This window comes from Perca fluviatilis, chromosome 21 (assembly GCF_010015445.1).
Source record: "Perca fluviatilis chromosome 21, GENO_Pfluv_1.0, whole genome shotgun sequence".
Lineage (NCBI taxonomy): Eukaryota > Metazoa > Chordata > Actinopteri > Perciformes > Percidae > Perca > Perca fluviatilis.
In genome coordinates this window covers 17,686,410-17,703,676 of record NC_053132.1, presented here as the reverse complement: position 1 = coordinate 17,703,676, position 17,267 = coordinate 17,686,410, and the positions used below count along the sequence as shown (strand labels likewise).

General features: G+C 37.8%; 1 protein-coding gene across 1 annotated transcript; it reads right to left on the bottom strand.

Annotated features, from left to right (window-relative positions):
* Positions 1–1,620: 1,620 nt before the first annotated feature.
* Positions 1,621–16,564, bottom strand: LOC120550805 (actin-binding LIM protein 1-like). Its single transcript, XM_039787652.1, has 20 exons — positions 16,199–16,564; positions 12,000–12,143; positions 9,699–9,882; positions 9,491–9,600; positions 8,862–8,988; positions 8,611–8,704; positions 8,297–8,444; positions 7,836–7,876; positions 7,270–7,347; positions 6,330–6,500; positions 5,680–5,709; positions 5,387–5,516; positions 5,141–5,230; positions 3,576–3,623; positions 3,243–3,307; positions 3,023–3,068; positions 2,906–2,913; positions 2,433–2,552; positions 2,223–2,255; positions 1,621–1,911 (listed from the first exon to the last, which is right to left on the bottom strand). Exons 1-20 carry the CDS (start codon positions 16,446–16,448, stop codon positions 1,798–1,800), a joined length of 2,031 nt encoding a protein of 676 aa, XP_039643586.1. The 5' UTR covers positions 16,449–16,564; the 3' UTR covers positions 1,621–1,797.
* Positions 16,565–17,267: the final 703 nt, after the last annotated feature.

Sequence of the window (17,267 nt, the reverse complement as noted above, 5' to 3'; positions counted from 1 at the left end):
AAACCGCTTGAAAGCTGAACACAGGGAAGCAGACGATGGCGAACTAAGGGCAGGGGAAGACTGAACTTAAATACACAAGATGGGAGACAACGAGACACAGGTGCAACACATTAGGGCGGGGACAGGTAATCACAAAGGTGGGCCAATATACAACAGGATGTAAAACAAGACAACACAAGGGAGAACAGAGAACCTTCAAAATAAAACAGGAAATGGAAATACAAAGTTGACACAGGGACGAGACATGACAAGAAGTGCAAGATTTTATTCAGGGCGCTTGAGGTGGTGTGCTCGGACAGCAGTGTGAATGTAACATATACAGTGATAAGTTGGAGGGAAAAAAAAACAAAAACTGTTAAAAGTGTCAAATCTTAAATATTCCTATAGTCCAAATAAGCACATTTCAGTGACCATTAGCCACATAAAAAATCCTCTTTTCAGTTTGTGTTTAAACATTTGTGTAACCATAAGACAACAAAGTGTGAATCAACTGAATAACAAAAATATAATATGATATACAAGTAATAATGACAACATCGAGGGAGTCATTTCATATGTTGTATCAGAATGACGTGTCTGATAACAGGTTATGTACACTTCATATACCCAATCACCGCACCATACATCAGGTATCATGACGTATTATTCAGAAAGGGTAATACTTATTATCTACAAAGGCTTTTAATTAGGACAAACTAACTTTAACTAGCTTCACAACCATTTTAGACATCAATGTATCTGACTTCAAACACCATAAATACCCTAACCACTCTCAAACTGTGTTCTAAAATCAGTAATTCCTTAATTTTCAGAAGGCAAGTGGAAAAATACATTTTCTAATGCATTAAACTACATGTTGACACATGATCCTTAATGTGTCAATCCTGATCCATCTTGTAGTTCCCATGTGGAGATATTTAAGAAATATCATTCTTCTCTTCTTAATCATAATAATATATACGTAATAAAATATTAAATTAATGATATATGAGCATTTGGCTGATCTGGTGCCGCCCTGAGTCGAGTGAAAACCCAACAACAGTACATTGTTTAAAGTTTAGCCAATTAAGTTCTTAAAGGTTAAGCTTAAGTAACGGAAAGATTTTCTGCATTGGTAAATGTCACAAAAGTCAACATCGATTGTTGGTTTGAAACAGTCTGGTATCCGGCCTCAAAGATTAAAGGTGCAGTAGGTGAGACTTATAAAACTAACTTTCTATCATATTTGCTGAAACTGACCCTATGTTCGAGTAGAACTACATTAGGCAGGTAAATAAAAATACAAAATTCATCTCCTCTGGCACCACCTACAGCCTGTTGTGCGATTTGCAAAAATCCACAGCTCCCTGTTCAGATCCTCCAATCAGGGCCAGGGGGGGGGGGGGTCTCTAACTGCGTGTCAATCACTGCTCATGCACACACATTCATTCTCCCTTGTGGGGGGAGGGGCTTAGGAGACCGTTTGGGCTTTTGCAGAAAGGGGGGGAGGGACTGAGAAGTTGTCGATGTTCAAATTCTTTGGCTAAATCCTGGATCTTCACAATCCTACCTACAGCATCTTTAATGTTTCTTTCTTGCAAAGCCAAGATTATGAAACTCATGTTCATATTTGTTTTGAGGTATTACACATTTAAACATTAGCCTACAGAAACTAACTGGGAAACACAATATTGTGTCCAGTTCTTGGGCAAAAAAAAAATAAATCAAATTTTTGTGTCAAATGCAAATAAATAAACATAAGGGGTCATCAGAACTTGACATGCACTGCATATCAACAATGAGTGCATTAGGCAGCATTTAGAAGAGATTTGCCCTCTTCTTCATGTCATTACGTTTCCACAGTGGAAGTATGTTGAATTCTTGACTATCCATGCCAAAGATCTCATAGAATGAGTCCGGGGATAGGTGTCGCTGCAAAGGAAATAATAAAAGAATGAAATGGACCATGGAAAAGCTGCACAGTTAATCTGTTTGGTGCATTTCTTATACTAAAATAAAACTCATACTGTAAGTTTGACTGAAACTAAATACTTGTTTTGAAGGAAAAGCTTTCAGCTGATGATGCCACTGTCAAGGAATTTATCAACATCCTAGTAAGTTTTAGTCATGGTATGTGTAGTGTGTTACACCAGGTCTGGCATTTATTTAAAAAATGAAATGGAAAATATTGAAAAAATGTTTGCACTTGAACTTTTGGTAAACTTTCTCACATGCTACTGTACCTCCAGTCTTGTTCTTGTTTCATTTTTTTTTAAAAAATTTTTTTAAATTTTTTAGCTATTGAGATATGAGATGGAGTTAGAAACATCATGTTCCATGAAAATACCATGCATATTGTATAACGACTATACAGTTATCATGGATAGAAGTCTATCTATAGTACTAGTGCTTCCGCCTTCAGGGGAAAATATAAGATTCTGCTTCTATTAGCCTTTGACAAATGATCTAGTACACATAAATATACAAACAATACTTGCTTTTGGTTCCAACAAATTAGGCATAGACACTCCTCTTTCCATTGGTGCTAATGGATGTTGACCGTCATGGATGAGCTACAGAATGAAGCAAACACGTGCAATGGGAAAATGTCATGGTGGGATTAATCACTTCAAAGCTAAAAGCCAAATGGCCAAATTACTGCAAGTAAAGTGTATTTATAAAAGGTGGGGTTAAAGAGTCAATTGTGTAATATGTGCAACATATGTATTGGTGAAGAGGTATTGTATGCAAGCTGTACTGTTTGTACAACTTTGAGTTGAAACTGAGTTGAATGAATACTTCTTAAAACATGCTTATGCAGAGAGTGAGGTGAGGCCAGTCCTTTGGAAATGCAGTAAACCAAACAGGGAAAGGAAGAAGAGCGGGGGGGTGGGATTCAAGATCACATAAAGTTCTTCTCACATACCTTAAAGTCTGAAAGGAAAGGAGGGAGAAGGTAAAGAACAAGCAACACAATTTCATTTCTAAATAATGTAGTAATCAACAACATTTAGATGAATAACAAAGATGTCTACATAGTTACCTCTGAATCTGTCACTGCTGTAATGGGAGAAATCAGCTGAATGTGGCTGAATGAGAAGAGGAAAGGAAAATGGAGGAAATTAACATTTATTCTATTCATAAAGTTGGACAAATCTCATATAGATTCTTAAGTGTGTTTCTAGAGCTACCATAAAAAACCACAAAGAATGTGACTGTGTGTCATGAGTTTTGTCATAAGGTATCAGTGTTGTTGCTCTCACCGGATTGAGGCCACTGCGACCATATCCAGGCAGAGAGGACGTTTGGGATGTGAAGGAATTTGGATCTGTATGTAAAGGTGAAACAGCAGACAGAGTAGTTCATCATCAGGAGGCGACTCACAGACAGACTCGGCTCTTTGCCCAAATTAGATGAGTATTTTTTTTTTTTTTTTTTTTTGTAACTGATTATGTTCTATTTTTATATTTACAACAAAAATTGCACAAGTATAGTTCAGTGAGAACACAATTGAGATAAGAATCAGCAGCTTTAATAGTAATATTTAACTGCTTCAAGCTGCGTTAAAATTAACTTTTTAAAAGGTCATATTATACCTTGCTGTTTATAAATTGGAGGCCTCCTGTACATGTTGAAGCCTTCATCTGCGGATAAAAAAGAATGCAGCGTCAGCAGATTATTCATTCTAAAAAATCAATCAATCAATCAATCAATCAATCAATTTATTTGTCACATGAAATCATATAAAAATACAAGCAAGTCTGTCTGAGAATATAGTTCCCGGTTTGTTTAGGGTTAGAAGATGGCTGTGTCTCATGTTACGTTGTTTTGTGTACATGCTGGGACTCTACAAATCACAACATGTAAATAGGAACATGTTGGCGTTATTTTGTCACTTTTGTCACAATTTGGAGCAGTAGGATTACTGGAACCATTCACCTGCAGGATCTGTGCTAGGCTAAGCTAATGCTGGAGCCATCAGACAGCGTTACAGCACGCACGGAGATGAGAAGGGTATGTATCGACTTGTCTAACTCTGGGGGTTACGGTGAATAAGCTAAAGTCCCAATAAGTCGGCGTGTTCCTTTAACTGTTGCACTTTACATCAATAAATGCATTCAAATTATATTTTTTACAGATTTTGTTTAGAGGACATTTTCTCTGAAAAAAGACTGGGAACACAATCAGTATTATAGAACATCTGTACATATAATTTACTTACTCAAAAAGCACAAAGTGCAGTAAAGGTTCATCACGTGTACAATTATTGTAGTACATCGCTTATCGAAAAAAAAGCCAGCACTGCAAAAAGGGGATGCCACAATGAGCGCACAACACATTTACAAAAAAAAAAAAAGAGTGTAGTAAACGGTTTTCTAAATACAGTTTAATTTCATGTAATTGTGGAGTGTCAGAAAGGATCATCAAGAGAATTTTAAAGAATCTCGAAACAATTGGACATAAAGGCTCTGACTAAATAAAGCAAGGCACGGTTCACTATACACAAATCAAGGCTGTGTGGGTTTGGTTTCCCACCAAAAACACATGCCAGCGATTACTGGTCAGAGCTTGTCACATCTCACACACACACACACACACACACACACACACACACACACACACACACACACACACAAACACACACACACACGATAAAACAGGCTTTAGAAGAATCACAGCACGGCTGTAGAGTTTTAGAAATGACTGCTCAGATCTAAATTTATATAAAGGATTCATTTTTCAGTGCAAGAATTTAGTGAACAGTGGGTGAGGTGGCAACAAAAGAGAAAAGAAAAGTACTGTCAAGAAAAAATTGCAAAATGGGAAAAGAAAGGAGATCAATGGATTCTCTGAAGGAAGCTGCTAGCTGACATACACTGTGTGTTTGTTTTTTTGCTGGGGCACAAACTCCTGTGCTGTCTCTTACAGTAAGATGTGAAAAGAAAAGTGGGTGACTGACAGTCTTAGAACTTTGACCACTAGATGGCTCAGTGTTTCTAACAGTAAAGTGAATCACATCTCTGTGCCAGCCTTCCTATAAATTCCAACACTGACCCTTAAACTAGGTGGTTTTTAGCAGTAGTAAATAACAAAGGCTAAGGCAGTACCAGGAGGGGATAAGGGATGCAGAAAAGGCTGGCAGAAGAGCGGGGGTTCTTACCTTTGGTGGGAGGGAGAAAGTGGTGACATAAAGGGGAAGTGGGGCATGTGTCATTGTTGCCAGAGAATAAAGAGGGAGAAAGCATCAATCCTGTTTGTTATTCCACAAAAGAAGTGGAAGGAGGAGTTGTGGAGGTAGAGGAGATAAGGGAGGGTGGTAAAGGAGAGAACAAGTGAGCAGAGGGAGGCTAATATCTTTACTAAAGGTGATAAGATAGGTGATTTTACTTTTGTGCACTCCTCTCACCTGGCCGGTGGAAGTGTTGTGGTGATCTGGACAGAGTTGGAGTGTAGCTGTGACGATTGTATGTCACATGAACTCCGAAAGATCTGTGGCTTGTAGATGTTGGTATGCACTTTCTGACTTCAAAACTCTCCTTGAAAGAAGAAAGACATAAAAGCAGTGTGAAATGCACAACAAATAAAAAAGAATGAGTGTAATATGTATGATTTTAATGGGGGTCTGGCACATACTGTATGTATACCTGTAGTACCTCTGCTCTACCTTAACTAAGTAAAGTTAATAAAAGAAATATTTACCTCTGGGGTTTCATTTACGTTTCCTGGTGACTAAATCAGGGAAAGAAAAATAAATGAATGAACCAGAAAGAAACACAGCATACACTGCTATCCCCTTGTATCAACAAAACAAAAAAGAAAAACAACCTCGTCCTAACACTAGGACATGTATGCACTAGGAAACAAAATGATTATATTATTGGATACTTTTAGCCAATTATTCTAATTACCCTAACACAGATCATTAAATGAATGCTCAATGGCACAGTAAATAGCAACGAGCCACGTTTGTTTTTATCAGTTTAATCCATATTAAGTATGACAACATTCTGTGATTGTGTTGTAAAAGTTGCCCTACATAAAAGAATCAGCCAAATTCTTATAAATGTAAGTAGAGAATATGTATCTAGATTCAGGCAGGTACCCTAGATCTAGATATTTAAAGTGTTTTGTGAATGTAGAAGTGATATTGCTCCAAAACAAACTTAAAGATACATTTGTCTATTTTTCACAATAAATATCTTTGCATTTCGGGGCCAAACACAGTCCAATATGAGAACAAACAAGACCTCACTTGGTTTGACTCATAAATCAAACCAAGAAAAACACCCCCAAAACAATGACACACAAACATGTCACCGGATACAACTTGGAGCATTGAATGGAGTTACCTCTGAAGGGCTTTGCTTTTCCTGTCTGTTGCCTTTGTTGTCCAAAGTAGATGAGTTGTAGTTCACAGACTTATAAGATATCATTTCAGGATGCTCTATATCATATATAGCCTTGACTCTGGGAATGGCTGCTAAGTCTCGGTAATCAATGATCTCATTATCTAGTTTTGCCTGGGACCAGGACAGGAGGAGAGGGGAGGATGGAGGGAGACAGAGGGTGGAAGACACAGTATGGGTTACGTCAGGTCAAAGGTCAAAGGTTGCTTATTACATGACTTCAGGGAGGAATAAAACTTGAATCCCACAACACCTCAAGCCATCTGATTTTGGCACATGAAGTGGACTGATTAACATTATAATCTGTGGCCGGTTTCTGTTTCACTGTATTCATTGTTTCTCAGGCTTTTAAGTATATATAAGGTACATTTTTGGCTCATATTTTGAGGTGTTTTGGTAAAGTCTATTCCAAACCAATAGTCTATGAATCATAATAAACTGGAAGGAGGAAACAAAAGGACACCGAAAGCAGCAGGTTGTTTTTATAATCAAATTCAATCTGAATTGCCAATGAATTCAAATTGATTTAGCAAATAAATCTAAATTCCTGTTCAATATGTGGTTGATTTAAGACAATTTGAAGGCTCTTCAACATTCAACCACAATTGAAATCCCATTTTTTTCTCACGAGATAAAAACTAGTTCCGATCAGTCAAGGTAAGGTTAGAGAAATATGTTAAATGTGATTGATTTGAATGTTCTTCCACATTGGCTATTGTCCTAAATGTTTGTCTTCATTTACAAAAAGAAACATCTTGTAAGAGAGACACTTTGTCCATGCGACTCCCCTGTATAAATAAAGGATAAATAAAATGTAAATCAAGCCACGGTAAATTGTGCACCATGGAAGGTGTACAGCAGATGTTGTCGAGCAAGAACTTACACAGATCGTTCGACCAGGACTCCCCGGAGTGCATGATCCCGGCCTGGAACAGGAGCTTTCGGATGAGGATCTAGTGGGCTAAAGGGGGTTAAAAACAGCGGTTAGTTTGAGTCATAGGATGCTGAGAAACTTTCTGCAGCAGTGGACAGTGCGGGGCTGGCAGTGGGTGTGTGTTGTTGTTGGTTTTGTAGGAGTAAAGGTAAAGAAGAAAGAAAATAGAAGAAAAAAAAAAATAAAAAAATAAAAAAAAAAAAATAAAAAAAAAATAAAAAAAAAAAAAAAAAAATAAAAAAAAAAAAAAAAATAAAAAAAAAAAAAAAAAAAAAAAAAAAATAAAAAATAAAAAAAAAAAAAAAAAAAAAAAAAATAAAAAAATAATAATTATTATAAATGTTATTTTTATATATATTTGGAATTTAAAAAAAAAACAAAGGAGCAAAGGGGGGGGCAAAGGGGGGAAAAGGAGGGAAAGGAAGGGGGGGAAAAAAGGGAAAAGGGAAAAAAAGAAAAAAAAAAAAAAAAAAGAAAAAAAAAAAAAAAAAAACAAAAGGGCACAACAAAAAAACAATCAGGGGGGGTGAAGGGAAGAAAAAAGAAAGGGAGGGTGGTGTGGTGGGGGGGGGGGGGGGGGGGGGGGAAAGAAAAGAAAAAAAACACACATGCCCACCCCTTATAAAAAAAAAAAAATAATAATAATAAAAAAAAATATTTTTTATATAAAAATATATAAATAAATATATATATATATATTTGTGTATGGCCAAGAAAAAAAAAAAAAAAAAAATGCCTTTAAAAACACAAAAAAAAAAAAAAAAAAAGGATAAGTATTAAAAAAGAAAGAAGAGAGCATATCATATGTTCTTTTTTTTTTTTTTTTTTTTGGTGGTGGGGGGGGGTAAATTTTTTTCGGGAAAAAGAAGAGCAAAATAGCAAAAAAAAAAAAACAACATCAAAAAAAAAAGAAAGTTAAAACAGAAAAAAAAAAATGTTTGCACACTGAACAGAAAACAGTTTGCACACTGAACATTAAGATATTCATCCAAGCCTAAATGTATATCCTCACCATCAGGTACTTTCTCACACTGACCTTGCAGATACATTTCTTCACCTTCTGTGAACATTTTCTCACATCGGCTGCATCTCGCGCAGCTGGGGTGATAATGTTTCTCCCCTGCCTGTAGCAGAAGATCATGATAAATGTGTCAGAACCACCAACCGTCCAGTCATATTCATATTAATTTTGAGAAAAGCCATGTAAAAAAATCTCAATCTAAATTACAAGATATTCAAATATAAATACAATCAGGAGCTTACTCCTCACTGAAAGTAAAGATTTCTTACCTCTAGGACCTTTCCAGTAATAAACTTCTGACATGCTTCACATTGTACACCAAACTGAATCTGGTAGTCTCTCTCACAATAGGGAACCCCATCCCTGAAAGATAAAACGTTAAAAATAAAAAATAAATAAACATTTTCTTTTCTGTGGTGTGTGCTAACATTGTTTCTAATTCTAGCATTTGTTATTAAGAAACATCAACTCAATTGAGGGGAGGAAGAGAAAGAATTATGAATGAGAGATTTGTATTTACTTGCTGATATATTCTCCGCTCAGCACTTTCCTGCAGGTTTTACACTTGAAGCAGCCGAGGTGCCACTGGCTGCCCAGCGCTAACAGAGCCTGGCCATTCTTGATGTCTCTACCACAACCAGAGCAGTCTGAGAACACACACACACACACACACACACACACACACACACACACACACACACACACACAATTATTACTGGATATACATGTATAAACTGAACTATTTGAGTAGCTGTGCTGTTTCCTGTGGATTTGCTTTTAAATTAGTACCTTTCTGTACGGTCCTAAAGAGAGATCCTCTTAATCCAGAGGCTTTATTAGTCTGGATCCTCTATTTATCCCTTTCCTATGTATAGTTGTCAGGTGGATAAGGTCAAGTTGAGATGGAGCATCGAGTTCTATTGTATCTCTTACTGAGTCCGTACTGAGTCATTGACCTGGCAGGATCCCACGAGGATTACCAGATTTTTAATGTCAACTCAGTGTTATTATATTCAGTGCAATCCACTGTCTGATTGTTTCTGCTTGGGATCAAAGTCTTGGGTCTATTTTAAAGCTTCAATAATAAATATTTTTGATGTGAAAACTGGATCCTTGCTGAGAGACAAAATCATACAAGAGTGCACTTACTACTGGAACAGCTGATGCCGTTAGGAGTAGGAGACACAGGTTGGATACAGCGCTGACAGAGGCAGTTCTTTCCGCTGAAGGTGACACAATCCCCAGCAGGAAAGGGCTGTCTGAGAAACAGAAAGAGACAGAGGTTAACCATACAACTTAGAAAAAAATAGTTATTCTGCCTCCAAACTCCCAAAATGTTTTTTTTTTTCACAATTACTTGCAAAAGGTGCACACAAAGCAGACTGGGTGGTAAGTCTTCCCCAAAACTGTGACCACCTGTCCCTCCACAAATTCCCCACAGTTGTTGCAGAGCGTGCCGTGAAGCCTCTGGAAGTCCAGCGGGCAGAGGTAGTCACTGTTCTTCACGAAGAAGCCACTATGAGCCAGGTCACAGCCACACACTGCACACAGACAACATAAAACATTAAAGTGCCCATATTATGCTTATTTCAGGTTCATAATTGTATTTTGATGTTGTACCAGAATATATTTATATGGTTTAATTTTCAAAAAACACCATATTTTTGTTGTACTGCACATTGCTGCACCACCTCATCTCGGCTACTGACATAGAAAGACCTGAAGATTTTGAACAGCTCACCCGAGACTGAAGGCAGAAGACATTCAGAAACCCTTATCTCACTCAAAACAGCATGGATGTTTTTTTTCTCCAAGTTTGTATGTGTGTGGAAGCACCAGAGACAAAAAATAAACCAAAACCCAGAAAATGTGATTTTTTTCATAATATGGGCACTTTTAAGTTGGCGACTAGCTGGTGAGCTAATACAGTTAGACTAGACTAGACCACGTTTGGTTAAACTGCTCTCCTATCTTAGCTACCTTACATTTGTATTAACTAACCTTTTGACCCTATAATAGCCAGAACTCATTCTACAATTTAATCTTTTCGAGTTTTCGTTCTCTATATGTGTATTGGTTTGCTTGCGTTACCTTTTCCCTGAATTTGTTGTGTTCTTGGTACAAGGTATTTGTAACTTCCTCTATGATACATCTGGTCTGAATACATTTGATTTTAATTTGTGTTTTGTTATTTGGGTCAATAACTATGAATTTACAGTTTAAATCGTCACCTTTTTTCAGGCTGTTGTCATACAGTAATCCATCAAAGAGATGAGATAATTGCTATTTGGGCTTTCCGACCTCATGATTCTGCCAGGGTTTCTGAAGTGTTTATGTGTTTGACAAGTTACTGACAGGGAGGCAGTGTTTTCTCCCAGCTTGTTTGGAGTCATTCGATACACCACACAACCCGTTTACGACACTGTCCTTCTGAACCTCCCACGACAGAATACACAGAGATGCCAAGGACAGATTTATGCTGCTCTATTCCTGTCCTACTGCGACTCACTTGCAACATACGTGTTTTATTTAAAATACTTTAAAATGACTATTATTAAGTCTACTAGACTAAAACACACAAACATGTCTACATTCCTCTGTGATGTGAGAAATAACTTTGATCATGTATCTTTACTTATCTTCTGATGGTAATAAATACATAAAGTGAGTGTTATCACTCAGACAATTGTTATTCCCCTTCTGTCTGTACCATTATGTTTTATTTACTTTGGAAGAAAATAAACCAAAGGTGAATAACATGGATCACTAAAACAAAAAAAGGATTATTTGAATTACCATTTTTTTCACATTCAAAGTGAAACATTTTGAGGCAAATTCTGATTCAGTGAAGCCCACAGAGCCCTTCGATCCCCATGTCCTCCCACTGTCAAAATACTGCAGGCTTCTCTGCTCTGAAAGTCTCTTTGTTTCCTCTGCGCTGTAAACACAGTCACAATGCGATGAAAGGGCAACAACACGAGAAGCTTGTCGGTTTCGATTAGTCTGGAACAATAGCCTGATGAGTAAATATGTTTTTGCCGAAACAAAGTAACTCCGGTGAATCTGACAACCCAAGGAGGTTTTCACAACAGCCCATTGTAGATGCAGAATATTTTGTAATAAATTGAATCTGATGGCATCAGCAGGCTAACTAATGAATGGCCAGCAAATTCTGCTCAATTTAAAACTAACCTACTGAAAACAATGTGTTTTAATGCAACCTAAAGGGTCAAATGTTACTTGTATTACTGCTTGCATGTAAAATTGTTAATACATGTTTCAATTTAACTAGAAATTAACAATAAGTTTAAGCTCCTAATTTATTATCAAAACCCCACCACAGTACGCTACTCCCAATGAACAGTGCCAGACAAATTAGACAACTGTATTATTAGGCCTGTGATGATATTCATGTTACAGAGCAGCCTTATTTCAAGAAGTGATTTGGAGCAAAAGTCAGGAATTCAGTCACAACATGTGTTCAAGGCAGCCACCAATTCATCTCCACTGCACATGGAGAATTCTGTTGATTGGATTGCTCTCAAGCTTCCCAAATGTCCAAATTTAGACACCTATAGGGAGCCTACCAACATAAGTCTATTCTGACTGAGGTATGATTGCAGGATAGTTTAAAAGTGCGTGTATTGATGGTACCCACCTTTGCAGGTAAAGCACTTCATGTGGAAGTAGCTGGTCTGGACTCGCAGCACCTCTCCCTTGCACGGCTCCCCACACCGGAAGCACTGGATGACCCGCTTCCCCCGTGGAGAGCATGGGTGGCAGCCATTCTGAGCATGTAGCACTATAGGAGAGCGAGGAATACAGTGTGAATTATTTTAACAGATATTGTTATTCTCTGTTTCCTGCCCAGGGACTACAGATGTAAATTAGCTTATAGCTAACTCAGGTGCAGCTAAGATGCTGTCCCTGTCAAATAAATATTGTGCATTAATCAGTTCAGTCTGCCTATCTGCATGTCATATTTAAATGTCATCTTACAATACCTGAAAATGCCAAGTCTTCATAAACTATCTTTTTTGCCTACTTCTTTTAAAAAAACTGCCACTCATATAAGGCTTTAATGAAGCAACAGAAATGTAACCCCATGTTAGTAACTTCTACAATCTCAGAAAGTAGGCTACATCGCTGCTGGTTGTTGTTTTATCATGCAAGGAAAGTTGAAGAGTTAAACGTTCTGGTCGATTTAGCAAAGCGGCCTGTTACAATAAATGTGAAAAAGTAGTCTACAGCCATGCTAGCAGCTCTGTGAGGTTGTATTTAGGCACAGCAGTGCTTTTAGCTAACACTAAATGCAAGCATTCACCTGCTTACAATGACAATGCTAACATGCTGCTGTTTAGCATCTATACTGTTTACTGTGTTAAACATGGCAAACATTACTTAAACATTACTTACCACGTTATTACTTGTGTGTTAGCATGCTAACATGTATTAATTAGGAATAAACAAAAAGTACAGCCTAGGTTAATGTCATTACAGGTAGGCCTTTTTGGTCACAAAGTACACATTTTCCAATACTACTAAAAGGTGTATTATTTTCTGCCTGAGCATTACAATACAATAGTCCCTCAGAATTGTCCTCACACACACACACACACACACACACACACACACACACACACACACACACACACACACACACAGTAATCTGTGTCTCACAAAGACAGACAGTAGCTCACGAGGAAGCCCTTATTTCTCACATTAAATCTTACAACATCAGTAACAGTATTCTACATGAGTGTTGTAGCAGCTTGTATGCCAAACCTAATCTCATACTGTAGCAAAAACCTCATTCCTTCTCCTTCTGTCTCGTTCATGTTTATATGGCAGCAGAAGTAGATGCCTGTAGAATCTAATCACAGCCCACTTGAGAGGTCTTGAATGTGATTAGCAGAGGAGAGAGGGGAAAGAATGTGGCACGTTGAGACTCAAGTGCGCTGGACATCCAGCACACAAATAGATGAACAAACACACAGGCTTCATCTTTTCTTTTTTTTGATATACAGTTTTGCCACATGCAAAGTCGTAAAAAAAATCACATATTAACCCTAACAGCTTCACTGGATATATATATCTCAACAACACTAACATGTATGAGTTGTGTCTTCTTTAACCAAAACAGAAAGATTTCCTCACACTTACAGAACAAAAACAAAAGTGCAGGGGAAGTAATAAAGAAAGAAATATTTCAGCTTTAGAGCAGGCTTATGATTTTTGCAAGCAACAAACTACTTTTCACGAAAGCAAAAAAGCAGTTTTGGTCTTACAGAAAGAGGAGAAAGGCTTTGATTACGGTCATTCTTGGCAATTTCATTGTTGAAATATTGAGAATATTCCTGCCAATAGAAGAGCAGTAGTCGAACATTGTGTGATACTAGTCGCATACAATCTGATCTAAAACAAAACCTTGTGAAAAATAAGTGTTATTTCTGCCAAACTTGACAAAATCCTGGTGGGAATGTTGTAATCCGTTCCTTCATCCATCTCACTCCAACTTTGACTGAAAACACTGCCAAACTGGCCTTTGTCCTAGAACGCCTCAGATATCTGTTAATGACAGAGCTGTGATGCCAACACAACAACATCACAGACTCCTACTGTTTAGAAATGGTTTTGTTGCAGATTGACTGATGGAGAAGGACCCGCTACACTACATTTTATTGCGTGTATACAGCAATCCAATATACAATATGTGTATGGTATTATCCTGTATATAAAGTATACAGGGTAATGTGTGCTCTTGTGTAAATGGTAAAACTCATGTGTGGAGTCCTCCTGTTGAAATATTTCAAGACTCCAAAATGTCTTCCCGCTCTTTCTTGATCTCTCCCAGAATGTGAAGCTGATATGGTGTCAAGTATTAGCAAATGGTAGATTTAGAAAGACAGCAAATGGAGAGAAACCTGAGACGGACAGCTAATCACATAACCCACTATGTACAGCTATGAAAACCTGCATCTGTGTGTTTAAGGAGTGAGGTAGGGTCTATTTTAAGTCTTCAGAATGTTTCATATGTTTAAATATACCTCACAAAGTAATACAATGTAAACTATGCTTAATATACAATAGGACTATACATTTAGCCATACAATGAGGTCATATAATTCATGTGTGTGTTATATGGACTACAAGCTGTATTTGGTCATGCTATGTGTGTTAATAATCGTTAATAAAAAAATTGTCTTTAGAGCTTTCAACGGTCTTAAATGCTTTTTCGGGTACAAAGATTTAATTGAATTTCACTACAATTATGCACCTGCAGGAACACCCCGTAGTTTGCCAGAAATATAATGGAATGTCAGGGTCTCTTTCAGTCACATATCCCATTTAGAAAGCACTTGACTGATTTTAGATATTGTGGAATAGCACCTGTCATGTGTACATGCTTTGACTCAGAATAAAAAAAAAAGTTCGCTCAGCTCAATTAGTGAGATGTAAAAAATATTTCAATTCAGTGGAGCAACTTCAGGAGTTTCATGAGGACAGCAAACTAAGGAGGCTTTAATCTCAACAGACACTCATTTAGTGAAATGAGTGGGGGGTACTTTACTCTAACTGTGACTGAATTCCTTTGCAGTAAAATAGAATAATCAGAGCGAAGAACTGATTAATTCAGACCTATTGCTAAAATCACATGCTGGTCTTAAGCCCCCACAATGCTCTACGATTAGCTGAAACAGCTGTGCTTGCACGTATCTCCAAATTCAGTTTCTAGATTTGGGAAAGGTTTGAGAATCATTACTGTTTGCTAAGAGATTACAGATTACACATGAAATGTGGTTTAGACAAGATTTGTAATAACGACTCTGTACAGTATAACACAAGAATAGTATAACACTATTGGCAGGAGCAGGTAAGACAAAGTCATAACATAAGCAATATTTGTTTTGACCTTTAAAACAATCAAATATCCCAATCACAAGTTGCAAACAAATCATAACTATGTAAAGACAAACATAAAGCACAAGCAGGCACACATGTCCTCTCTTTCTCATCCTCTACACCACACACACGCTAAAAAAAAATGTCTACCTTTCTCTTTCATGACAGTTGGTTTCCACACGTCTGCTCACTGCAGCGGATCAGAGTGAGGAGAGGAACTAACTGGACTGCTGGCCCATGGGGAAGGGGGTGGTCCAAAACGCAGAGGGCAGGAGTGTGTGTGTGTGTGTGTGTGTGTGTGTGTGTTCTCAAAGGGAACAGCAGGAGAAGTGTAAAGAGCCATTACCTCCACCATGCTGAACAAAAGAGTATTTGAATCCCAGACATATTGTTTTGAAATAATTTAAATGTTTTATACTGGATACATGTTTTCTCTGTTTATTTGCAGGGAATTGCCATAATATTTGTGTATCTATGAAGGGACTGTTGTTCAGTTGTTGTTTTTTTAAAGATTATTTTGGGATTTTGGGCTTTTCCACCTTTATTTGATAGGACAGCTAGGTGAGAAAGGGGAGAGAGGGGGAGAAGACATGCAAGAAATTCTAACCCTGGACCTCTGCGTCGAGGCATAAACCTCTCAGTATGTGTGCGCCTGCTCTACCCACTGAGCCAACCCAGCCACCAGTTCAGCTAATTCAGTGATTACATTACCTGCTGTTGATATTCATGGCTTTCAAAAACTCACTCTCGAGCATTTAGTTACTCCTCTTTTTTTGGAAGTAGCAATCTAAATATATGAGCTGTCTCCTAACAAATACAAGCTTGTATTTCAATATAATATGGTGTATGTACAAAACATTTTTCTGGTTAAATTATAGATCGTAATGACAAGTCATTAGTAGAATAACTTATCACATGGCAACCACATAAGGAAGTAAGGAAACTATTCATTACCAGACATCTCTGCAGGAATACCGTCCAACTTCTCACACAGGAGGTAGTCGTTGGGGTTGATGAAAGGCAGCTGCTCCATCATGGACTGTTTAGGAATAAGGTAGAGAACCTCGGCAATTTCACCATCTTCAATAATTGACATGCGCCTGACCGAGTTCTTCCTCTTGACCCGGTCCAAAACTACCATTTCATTGCTGTGGCTGGAGCCGCAGATCCTGCCCAGGCTGCTGAGGGTGAGGAGGCCGGACATGCTTATGCTGTCAAGGCTTTCGGCCACGAGAAAGCATAAAGCAGCTTTCAAGATGTTAAAGCCCTCTGTTGCTCTCTCTGACTTTGTGACTGACTCAGCGTGTGAGTGTGTTGTCTATCAGGCAATCCATGACTAACTCCTACCACACGCCCCTTAAGAAGATTAAGTAAGGTATATTTTTAGGGTTTATCTTCATGGTAAACAGAAGATCTGAGTTCAAGGAAGTGTCTAATGACATAACTGTCTTCCCTCCATTCCAGTGACTTTGACTGGTCATCACATGAGATGCATCATTCTAATAATCTGATGATTGGGGCACGCTTTTGAGAGGATTATGAGCTGTATTATATCATCCAGTTAAAAAAAAAAATCTTCAGTAAATGTCTGTCTGATCTTTGGTTGGATTATGGCCAAATACAAGAACCAGCTGGACACAAAAAAAACCTTTCATAACCCTCTGACTGCAAATATTGAACATGTGATTGCTTTTTTTCTCTCTCTCAGTAATCTGTCATTCGACACGGACTGCAGTCTTCTGAACGCTTAGCTTTAGAGCGGAGAATTCTCCACATTTAACCTGGCACAGATTTAGCGTCAGGAGGTTTGTCACCCTGAACCTGGCTGGATCTTTAAGTATTTGAGGACTACAGCATTATTCAAGGAAAGACAAGTCTGTCTAGGTCAGTTTAGGCACTCTCTAATCTGCATTTAAACAAACGCCAATGCTAAAAACAGCTCCGATGTTTAACAGTATGTTGATTACATGGGAAAACAGACGGAAGTTGATTGAAAGCACAAGCTTTAACAGGTAACATTTTA